At 41.2% G+C, this 12,105-nt stretch overlaps 1 protein-coding gene across 2 annotated transcripts in view; it reads right to left on the reverse strand.

Annotated features, from left to right (window-relative positions):
- Nucleotides 1-12,105, reverse strand: part of MAPRE3 (microtubule associated protein RP/EB family member 3) — a 520,309-nt gene that overhangs the window by 209,484 nt on the left and 298,720 nt on the right. For both annotated transcript variants that reach the window (XM_053709462.1, XM_053709463.1), the window contains exons 3-4: nt 8,656-8,783; nt 8,377-8,522 (exon numbers count right to left, since the gene is read on the reverse strand). In XM_053709462.1, the coding sequence (XP_053565437.1) occupies nt 8,377-8,522; nt 8,656-8,776 (267 nt within the window). In that variant the 5' untranslated portion in view covers nt 8,777-8,783. The remainder of the gene's footprint in view (nt 1-8,376; nt 8,523-8,655; nt 8,784-12,105) is intronic.

Genomic DNA, 12,105 nt, shown 5'->3' on the forward strand with positions numbered 1-12,105 from the left:
TCGAGCTGAAGAGATAGCAACTAGGAACAAAACTTTCCAAGATAAAAGCTTAATATCTATGGAATGCATGGGTTCAAACGGAACCCCCTGAAGAACTCTAAGAACTAAATTTAGACTCCAAGCAACAGATTTAAACACAGGCTTAATTCTAGCTAAAGCCTGACAAAAAGCCCGAACGTCTGACAATCCTTTCTACAATCCCTCTTGGAGAAAAGACAAAATCCTAGGAATCCTGATTTTACTCCAGGAGAAGCCTTTGGATTCGCACCAAAAAAGATATTTACGCCATATCATAAGATAGATTTTCCTGGTAACAGGCTTTCGAGCCTGAATCAAGGTATTTATGACTGACTCAGAGAAACCCCGCTTTGATAAAATCAAGCGTTCAATCTCCAAGCAGTCAGTTGCAGAGAAATTAGATTTGGATGCTTGAATGGACCTTGAATCAGAAGGTCCTGTCTCAGCGGCAGAGACCATGGTGGAAGAGATGACATCTCCACCAGGTCTGCATACCAAGTCCTGCGTGGCCACGCAGGCGCTATCAAAATCACTGATGCTCTCTCCTGTTTGATTCTGGCAATCAGACGTGGAAGGAGAGGGAAAGGTGGAAACACATAAGCCAGGTTGAACGACCAGGGTACTGCTAGAGCATCTATCAGTACAGCCTGAGGATCCCTTGACCTGGAGTCGTAACGAGGAAGTTTGGCGTTCTGACAAGACGCCATCAGATCCAATTCTGGTGTGCCCCATAGGCGAACCAGTTGAGCAAACACCTCCGGATGGAGTTCCCACTCCCCCGGATGAAAAGTCTGACGACTTAGAAAGTCTGCCTCCCAGTTCTCTACACCTGGGATATAGATTGCTGACAGACGGCAAGAGTGAGCCTCTGCCCATTGGATTATCCTTGAGACCTCTATCATCGCTAAGGAACTCCTTGTTCCGCCCTGATGATTGATATAAGCCACAGTCGTGATGTTGTCCGACTGAAACCTGATGAATCTGGCCGAAGCCAGCTGAGGCCATGCCTGGAGAGCATTGAATATCGCTCTTAGTTCCAGAATATTTATCAGTAGGAGAGCCTCCTCCCGAGTCCACAAACCCTGAGCCTTTAGGGAATTCCAGACTGCACACCAGCCCAGAAGGCTTGCGTCTGTTGTCACTATAACCCATTCTGGCCTGCGGAAACACATTCCCTGGGACAGATGATCCTGTGACAACCACCAAAGAAGAGAGTCTCTGGTCTCTTGATCCAGATTTATCTGAGGAGATAAATCCACATAATCCCCATTCCACTGATTGAACATGCATAGTTGCAGTGGTCTGAGATGCAAGCAAGCAAATGGAACTATGTCCATTGCCGCTACCATTAGACCGATTACCTCCATACACTGAGCCACTGACGGCCGAGGAATGGAGTGAAGAGCTCGGCAGGCGGACACCTCCGTCAGAAATATTTTCATGTCCACCGAGTCTATCAGAGTCCCTAGAAATGAAACTCTTGTGAGGGGGGAAAGAGAACTCTTTTTTACGTTCACCTTCCACCCGTGAGATCTTAGAAAGGCCAACACTATGTCTGTGTGAGACTTGGCTAGTTGGAAGGTCGACGCTTGAATTAGAATGTCATCTAGATAAGGCGCCACTGCTATGCCCCGTGGCCTTAGAACCACCAGAAGGGACCCTAGCACCTTCGTGAAGATTTGTGGCGCCGTGGCCAACCCGAAAGGAAGAGCCACAAACTGATAATGCTTGTCCAGAAAGGCGAACCTGAGGAACTGGTGATGATCTTTGTGGATAGGAATGTGTAGATACGCATCCTTTAAGTCCACGGTGGTCATATATTGACCCTCCTGGATCAATGGTAAGATAGTCCGAATGGTCTCTATCTTGAAGGATGGAACTCTTAGGAATTGGTTTAGGATCTTGTGATCTAGAATTGGTCTGAAGGTTCCCTCCTTTTTGGGTACCACAAACAGATTGGAGTAGAAACCTTGCCCCTGTTCTGCTTTCGGAACTGGGCAGATCACTCCCATGGTAAAAAGGTCTTCTACACAGTGTAAGAACGCCTCTCTTTTTGTCTGGTTTACAGACAATTGAGAAAGATGGAATCTCCCCCTTGGAGGAGAATCTTTGAAATCTAGAAGATACCCCTGGGCTACAATTTCTACGGCCCAGGAGTCCTGAACGTCTGTTGCCCAGGCCTGAGCAAAGAGAGAGAGTCTGCCCCCTACTAGATCTGGTACCGGATCGGGGGCTACCCCTTCATGCTGTCTTAGTGGCAGCAGCAGGCTTTTTGGCCTGTTTACCCTTGTTCCAAGCCTGGTTAGGTCTCCAGGTTGGTTTGGATTGAGCAAAGTTCCCCTCTTGCTTTGCAGCAGGGGAAGTGGAAGCGAGACCACCCTTGAAGTTTCGAAAGGAACGAAAATTATTTTGTTTGGTCTTTGTCTTATTCGACTTATCTTGAGGGAGGGCATGACCCTTCCCCCCAGTGATGTCCGAAATGATCTCTTTCAGTGCAGGCCCGAATAGGGTCTTACCTTTGAAAGGAATGGTCAAAATCTTACATTTAGATGACACATCAGCTGACCAGGACTTAAGCCATAACGCTCTACGCGCTAAAATGGCAAAACCTGAATTCTTAGCCGCTAATTTAGCAAGATGAAAGGCGGCGTCTGTAATAAAAGAATTAGCCAACTTAAGAGCCTTAATTCTGTCCAAAATATCATCTAGTGGGGTCTCCATCTGAAGAGCCTCTTCTAGAGCCTCAAACCAAAAGGCAGCCGCAGTGGTTACAGGAGCAATGCACGCTATAGGTTGAAGAAGAAAACCTTGATGAACAAAAATTTTCTTTAGGAGACCCTCTAATTTTGTATCCATAAGATCAATGAAAGCACAACTGTCTTCAATAGGTATAGTTGTACGCTTAGCCAGGGTAGAAATAGCTCCCTCCACCTTAGGGACCGTCTGCCATGAATCCTTTATGGTGTCAGAAATGGGAAACATTTTCTTACAAACAGGAGGGGGAGAGAACGGAATACCTGGTCTATCCCACTCCTTAGTAACAATGTCCGAAATACTCTTAGGGACCGGAAAAACATCAGTGTAAACAGGAACCTCTAAATATTTGTCCATTTTACACAATTTCTCTGGAACTATAATAGGGTCACAATCATCCAGAGTCGCTAAAACCTCCCTGAGCAATAAGCGGAGGTGTTCTAGCTTAAATTTAAATGCCGTCATATCTGAATCTGTCTGAGGGAACATCTTTCCTGAATCAGAAATCTCTCCCTCAGACAGCAAATCCCTCATCCCTACTTCAGAACATTGTGAGGGAATATCGGATACGGCCACTAAAGCGTCAGAAGGCTCAGCATTTGTTCTTAACCTAGAGCTACTCCGCTTCCCTTGCAACCCAGGCAGTTTAGATAAAACCTCTGTGAGGGTAGTATTCATAACTGAAGCCATATCTTGCAAGGTGAAAGAACTAGGCGCACTAGAAGTACTTAGCGTCGCTTGTGCGGGCGTTTACCGGTTGTTACACTTGGGGAGAACTAGATGGCAAAACCTGATTTCCTTCTGTCTGAGAATCATCTAATGCCAAACTTTTATAAGTCAAAATATGCTATAATACATACAAATTGAGCAATGAGTTTCCTCAGTGTCAGACATGTTTAACAGACTAGTAATAAAGCAAGCAAGCTTGGAAAACACTTTATTTAATGGAAAAAACACAATTTGCAAAAACGGTACTGTGCCTTTAAGAGAAAAAAAGGCATACACAAACTGCAAAACAGGTTAAAATTGCTTCAAAAATTCAGAAATTTTAACAGTGTACCCACTAAGCTTTAGAAGGATTGTACCACAAGTTAATAAGCAATAAACCCTTAAATAAAAAAAACGGATTGAAATTTGTCTAAAACCGGTTAAAAACCCCTATAAGCACCTTGCCACAGCTCTGCTGTGGCCCTACCTGCCCTTAGGAACGATAATATGGGGTTAAAGCTTCGAATAGGCCCTCAGAAGATTAATAGGACCTCAGGAGAAGTTGCTTGCTGCTTGTCTGTATAACTAAATACAGGCCCTGCCCACCTCACTCGATGTTGCTGGGGCCTACACAAATCTAACAAACCTAGTTTGAAAACCATGTGGGTTATAACAACCCCAAAAAGCCAAATGACCCCTCAAGCAAACGTCCCATAAACATAAAAAATGTTACTCCCAGAACACACAAACGTTTGTCCCAATTTTTCATAAACAAACTGAGTGCCCAAAAAACTTAGCCCTTTATGCAAGCTAGTAAAGCCTCTTTCACACTAGGATTACTGCTTACCCTTCCCCTAATGCGGATACTGTCAGCCTTTCTGAGTTAACACAGTCTCTGCAGAAAAATGACTGAACATACCTCATTGCTGTATAGCAAGAACCGTTCCTCACACTGAAGTTTTCCTGTACTCCTCAGCTTCTGTGGGAACAGCAGTGGACCTTAGTTACAAATGCTAAGATCATCATCCTCCAGGCAGAAATATTCATCTATGTTCTGCCTGAGAGTAAATAGTACAACACCGGTACCATTTAAAAATAACAAACTCTTAATTGAAGATAAAATAAAAACTAACAGTTTAACACCTCTTCTCTTTACCCTTCCTGCTTAGAGCCAGCAAAGAGAATGACTGGGTGTGGAGTTAAGGGGGGAGCTATATAGACAGCTCTGCTGTGGTGCTCTCTTTGCTACTTCCTGTCAGGAAGGACAATATCCCACAAGTAAGGATGAATCCGTGGACTCGGTACATCATGCAAAAGAAAAAGAAAATTGTATAAAATAGTTATAAGGGCTTAAAGGTATGAGGTCTCAGGTGTTTAAAAAAAGGACTTCAAAGGGCATTAACATAGAGATACATATATATATACATGTCTAAATATGTATATGTATGTATATATACTGTTTATATATGTGTACTTGTGTATTTACAGACAAATATACACATATAAATGCATAAATACATTTGTGTGTATATATATATATATATATATATATATATATATATATATATAGAGAGAGAGAGAGAGAGAGAGAGAGAGAACATTTTCTTCTATGTGAAGATCATTTGAAAACGCAATCGAGTTTGCATGACTTTTTGGGCGTTTTTCACTTTTCACGCTCTATTAAAGTCTATGGGGAAATACATTAACGCGGTCACAATATTCTAAGTTCAGCTTTTTGTGCGCATCGGGTTAGCACAAGATAGTGATATGCTGCATGATTACTCAATGTATTCAATAACAATTTGAAAAGTAAAACTTTATATGTTATTAGTTTACTCGGGTTGCGTTTGACTGTAATTGTGACTTAGATGAAGATCAGACACATTATGAGTAACCAATGCACAAATCCAGGCAATCCCAAAGAGTTCTTGTAACTGCATACTCACGTGCCAAAAAAAGCGCAGTACAGTGTTAGCAAATGTATTCAAAGAAAAGTAAGAATCCTTTTGTAAGAAAATAACACGAGCGATATACTGGCGATACCTTTAATAGCTAACTAATAGGGGATAGAATTGCAAGCTTTCAGGTCACTGAGGTCCCTTCACCAGGCAGAATGCCAGAATGCTCAAGAAAGGACCTCAGTGACCTGAAAGCTCGCAATTCTATCCCCTATTAGTTAGCTATTAAAGGTATCGCCTGTATATCGATCGCTCTTACAAAAGGATTTTTAGTCACCCGCAATAGTGTCTTGTTTACACCATTAAAGGGATAGGAAAGTCCAAATAAAACTTGCAAGAATCAGGTAGAGCATCTCATTTTTATAAACGTTTAACATCTCTTTTCTTTTCAATGGGCTTTGTTCTGTTGGTATCCATTGCTGAAAAAGAATATGCACATATCCTACACTAGTGGGAGCGGCTGCTAATTGGTGCCTGCACACATCTGTCTCTTGTGATTGGCTAACTAGATGTGTTCAGCTAGCTGCTGATTGGTGCCTGCAAACATTTGTCTCTTGTGATTGGCTAACTAGATGTGTTCAGCTAGCTGCTGATTGGTGCCTGCACACATTTGTATCTTGTGATTGGCTAACTAGATGTGTTTAGCTAGCTGCTGATTAGTGCCTGCACACATTTGTCTCTTGTGATTGGCTAACTAGATGTGTTCAGCTAGCTGCTGATTGGTGCCTGCACACATTTGTATCTTGTGATTGGCTAACTAGATGTGTTTAGCTAGCTGCTGATTAGTGCCTGCACACATTTGTCTCTTGTGATTGGCTAACTAGATGTGTTCAGCTAGCTGGTGATTGGTGCCTGCACACATCTGTCTCTTGTGATTGGCTAACTAGATGTGTTCAGCTAGCTGCTGATTGGTGCCTGCACACATTTGTCTCTTGTGATTGGCTAACTAGATGTGTTCAGCTAGCTGCTGATTGGTGCCTGCACACATTTGTCTCTTGTGATTGGCTAACTAGATGTGTTCAGCTAGCTGCTGATTGGTGCCTGCACACATCTGTCTCTTGTGATTGGCTAACTAGATGTGTTCAGCTAGCTGCCAGTAGTGCAATACTGCTCCTTCAGCAAGAATAGCAATAGAATAAAGCATTTTTGATAATAAAAGTAAATGTGAAAGTTGTTAGAAATGGTATGTTCTCTCCGAATCATGAATGAAATATTTGTGGTTTCCTGATCCTTAATTACAGTGAAGCCGTTTTCAGATGACACTAGCAACTGCTATTTTTATCCCTTTAAAGAAAGATGAATGTTTATTACAAATTTTCCCCAAAACGCATGGTAAGGGCATTGCTTTGGCAGTTAAAGGGACAGTTGTTCTTTTGTGATTCAGATAGAGCAGCAACTTTCTAATTTACCTTTTCTATCAGTTTTTTTTCATTCTCTTGGTATCTTTATATGAAAAAACAGGAATGAAAGCATTGGTTCAGCACTGTGGATAGCACTTGCTGATTGGTGGATACATTTAGCCACCAAATATGCAAGCGCTACCCAGGTGCTGAACAAAAGATCGGCCGGCTCATAAGCTTTACATTCCTGCTTTTTCAAATAAAGATACAAAGAGAACAAAGAAAAAATGATAATATGAGTAAATTAGAAAGCTGCTTATAATTGCTGCTCAATCTGAATCACAAAAGAAAAACATTTGAGTTCAGTGTCCCTTTAACGGTTAATGAGATTTCCTTAGGAACAAATGCAACAGTTTTGACCTTTCATTTTGAGTTTTTCTTTATATATTAAAGTGATGGTAAACTCTCCCCTTTTTAAAATCAGATCTGGAATGTAAGCGCTATTTTAGATGGAGTTTAATTCATTAGCTGTAATGAAGATGCGCTATAACTTAGTTATTAATATAGATATGAAATTCAAATACTGCATGCTCCTCCGCCCACTTCAAAAGTAACATTTTCTGTGAGCTAACAGATTGAATTGTTGTCCAATCAGCGCTCTCCCCATATGGCACTTTTGTTGTAGCTAGAGCATTGGAGAGTAATTCAATCATTTAGCTGACAGGAAAATTGACTTTTGAAGTGGGTGGTGTAACGTGGGGTATTTGAATTTCATATCTATATTAATAACTAAGTTATAGCGCATCTTCATTACACACGATGAATAAAACTCCATCTAAAATAGCGCTTACATTCCAGATCTGATTTTAAAAAGGGGAGAGTTTACCATCACTTTAACAATGGGAGGTGCTCAGTAGAAAGACTCCAGAAATTTAACAACATTACTTTTGTGATAATGTTAAAGGGACTTAAGTAAATAGTAAGTAAATATGTCACACACATGCAGAAATGACAGGCCTTGTGTCTATACATTTTCACCCTGCAACATGCTACACAGCTACATATCTCCCTGACTGGCTACAGCAAATAAGGTAAGAGATGAACATGATTTTAAAGGGTTTATCTCTGGTATTAACAAAATGACCGTTTAAATGCTTGTAAACATGTATTTTATACACAGAGCTTTTGTAATGCAGTGCTTAATAGTTAAACCTTAATTAAGAATGGCTTTAATGTCTCTGTAAGTTGTGATAACATGATTTTGCTCTCACCTCCAGCTATTGATTACAAATAACAACAGTTAATACCTAGTCAGGTCTATACATGACAAACATTGCATAGATATATATTACAGTTATACCGTATCATGTCGCATCGCTGATCCAACCCACCTGTTTGTGAACCTTTAATACTCTCATCAGCTTTATCTTATCTCTGATTTCCTTGTTACTAAACCCGCCCACATGACACGAGGTAGGTGCTGCACCCTGTCTATACTTTTATTGGCTGCTGCAGCATGTGGGTGGGGCCTGTGTCACTAAACAGTTATATAGTAATGCCGGCTAGTTACCATGTGTGTAATTACAACTGGAACCTACTTTATCAACACCCATTTTTTTGAAAGCCGCTTGCAACACTTTGAAGTTGTGGATATATTCGTGCTCCAGCTTGGCCTGGAATTTGACTTTCTTTAGCAGTATGCAGCCTGGGAAGAGCATATCCATGAACTGGCAGTATGCCGCCCCTATAGGGAAATAAAGGAGTCTAGTTAATGCCAAGGTGTAAGGGGAAACAACTACACATGACAGTGTATGAAACAAACTGTGTAAGGAGTAGAAGAGCATAAAGTATATAGAGAGGAGACCTCCTCTTCCTACCTGAGCACAGCTGTTCTATCTTCGTGTAGCTGAGTTGTATGGAATCGTTGACCCAAGCCAGCATGTCATGTCGACTTAGGTTTTCAATGGTCACAGATGTGGAATATACATTGACCGCCATCCCCGATCTGTCAAAAAGGAAGATTTCATTAGATGGTGCAATTAATCTCTTTAGCAAAAGCTAAAACATTGTGTCCCAAAGAACAGGACACCATCCCTGGGTCAGAGTCATCTCTACGGAGAACACAAGCACTGAGTTTTATGTTCACTGTATGGACTGTGCTTATATATAGGATATACTTCCTGTAATTATTAATGAGCGGAATAAAATGACAAGCCTTGGTGCAGGCCCAGCACATAATATAGTTATTGTTCCCATCTATACAGTTCCTCTTCTCTCCAGTTAGTGAGGATGTCATTATTAATGACAACACACTGACCAATACAAGTCGTCTTCTCCTGATAATACTACTAAGCGTTTCTGTTATATCAACAAATGACTTTCCATCCTCTCCTGGATGTCACACAATGATCTACAACTCATTATTACCAAAAGCTGACCCAGTTATTATCTCTTGCTGAACTCTCCTAACTGTTCTAGTTACCTCCCTAAATATTTACAATAAAAAAATATCTACCGACCAGGAACCAACTGCCGTATCCTCCACCAATGACCCCCGACTCTCATTTAGACCTCAGTTCCATTGCCAATGTCATTACATCACTTGCTGCCCCCCATAGACAAACACCTAGATTTAGAGTTCTGCGTTAGCCTTAAAAAGCAGCGTTAAGGGGTCCTAACGCTGCTTTTTAACGCCCGCTGGTATTTAGAGTCAGGCAGGAAAGGGTCTACCGCTCACTTTTTTTCCGCGACTCGAGGCTACCGCAAATCCCCATACATCAATTGCGTATCCTATCTTTTCTATGGGATTTACCTAACGCTGGTATTACGAGTCTTGGAAGAAGTGAGCGGTACAGCCTCAACAAGACTCCTACTGCAAAAAAAAGTCAGTAGTTAAGAGTTTTATGGGCTAACGCCAAAACATAAAGCTCTTAACTACAGTGCTATAAAGTACACTAACACCCATAAACTACCTATGAACCCCTAAACCGAGCCCCCCCCCCCACATCACAAACCCTAAAATAAAATTATTTAACCCCTAATCTGCCAACCGGACATCGCCGCCACCTACATTATACCTATGAACCCCTAATCTGCTGTCTCTAACACTGCCGACACCTATATTATATTTATTAACCCCTAATCTGCCCCCCCCCACGTTGCCGCCACCTACCTACACTTATTAACCTCTAATCTGCCGACCGGACATCGCCGCTACTATAATAAATGTATTAACCCCTAAACCGCTGCACTCCCGCCTCGCAAACACTATAATAAATTTTATTAACCCCTAATCTGCCCTCCCTAACATCGCCGCCACCTACCTACAATTATTAACCCCTAATCTCCAGCCCCCAACGTCGCCGCTACTATAATAAAGTTATTAATCCCTAAACCTAAATCTAACCCTAAGCCTAACACCCCCATAAGTTAAATATAATTTAAATAAAACGAAATAAATTTACTATAATTACCTGTAAAATAAATCCTAACCTAAGTTACAAATACACCTAACACTACACTATCAATAAATTATTATTATTATCATCATTTATTTGTATAGCGCCGCCAAATTCCGTACAATTATCTAAAATAAAATACAATTAAATAAACTAAAATACAAAAAATAAAAAAAGATTACAACAATTTTAAGCTAATTACACCTAATCTAAGCCCCCTAATAAAATAACAAAGCCCCCAAAAATAATAAAATGCCCTACCCTAAACTAAATTACAAAGTAATCAGCTCTTTTACCAGCCCTTAAAAGGGCTTTTTGCGGGGCATTGCCCCAAAGTAATCAGCTTTTTTACCTGTAAAATAAAATACAATCCCCCCTCCAACATTACAACCCACCAACCACACACCCCTACTCTAAAACCCACCCGATCCCCCCTTAAAAAAAACTAACACTACCCCCCCTGAAGATCACCCTTCCTTGAGCCGTCTTCAGCCAGCCGACCACCGATGGGACAAAAGAGGACATCCGGACCAGCAGAAGTCTTCATCCTATCCGGGCAGAAGAGGACATCCGGACCGGTAGACATCTTCATCCAGACGGCATCTTCTATCTTCATCCTTCCGGTGCGGAGCCTTCTTCTATCCAGCCGACGCGGAGCCATCCTCTTCTTCCGATGTCCTAAGGCCGAATGAAGGTTCCTTTAAATGACGTCATCCAAGATGGCGCCCTTCGAATTCCGATTGGCTGAGAGGATTCTATCAGCCAATCGGAATTAAGGTAGGAAAAATCCGATTGGTTGATTTAATCAGCCAATCGGATTGAAGTTCAATCCGATTGGCTGATTGGATCAGCCAATAGAATTGACCTTGCATTCTATTGGCTGATCCAATCAGCCAATCGGATTGAACTTGAATCCGATTGACTGATTAAATCAACCAATCGGATTTTTCCTACCTTAATTCCGATTGGCTGATAGAATCCTATCAGCCAATCGGAATTCAAGGGACGCCATCTTGGATGACGTCACTTAAAGGAACCTTCATTCGGCCTTAGGACATCGGAAGAAGAGGATGGCTCCGCGTCGGCTGGATAGAAGAAGGCTCCGCTCCGGAAGGATGAAGATAGAAGATGCCGCCTGGATGAAGATGTCTGCCGGTCCGGATGTCCTCTTCTGCCCGGATAGGATGAAGACTTCTGCCGGTCCGGATGTCCTCTTTTGTCCCATCGGTGGTCGGCTGGCTGAAGACGGCTCAAGGTAGGGTGATCTTCAGGGGGGGTAGTGTTAGGTTTCTTTAAGGGGGGATCGGGTGGGTTTTAGAGTAGGGGTGTGTGGGTGGTGGGTTGTAATGTTGGGGGGGGGATTGTATTTTATTTTACAGGTAAAAGAGCTGATTACTTTGGGGCAATGCCCCGCAAAAAACCCTTTTAAGGGCTGGTAAAAGAGCTGATTACTTTGTAATTTAGTTTAGGGTAGGGCATTTTATTATTTTGGGGGGCTTTGTTATTTTATTAGGGGGCTTAGATTAGGTGTAATTAGCTTAAAATTGTTGTAATCTTTTTTATTTTTTGTAATTTAGTGTTTGTTTTTTTGTATTATAGTTTAGTTTATTTAATTGTATTTTATTTTAGATAATTGTAGGTAATTTATTTAATTAATTTATTGATAGTGTAGTGTTAGGTGTATTTGTAACTTAGGTTAGGATTTATTTTACAGGTAATATTGTAATTATTTTAACTAGGTAGCTATTAAATACTTATTAAATGTTTAATAGCTATTGTACCTAGTTAAAATAAATACAAAGTTGCCTGTAAAATAAATATAAATCCTAAAATAGCTACAATGTAATTATTAATTATATTGTAGCTATT

This window comes from Bombina bombina, chromosome 4 (assembly GCF_027579735.1).
Source record: "Bombina bombina isolate aBomBom1 chromosome 4, aBomBom1.pri, whole genome shotgun sequence".
In the NCBI taxonomy this organism is placed as follows: domain Eukaryota; kingdom Metazoa; phylum Chordata; class Amphibia; order Anura; family Bombinatoridae; genus Bombina; species Bombina bombina.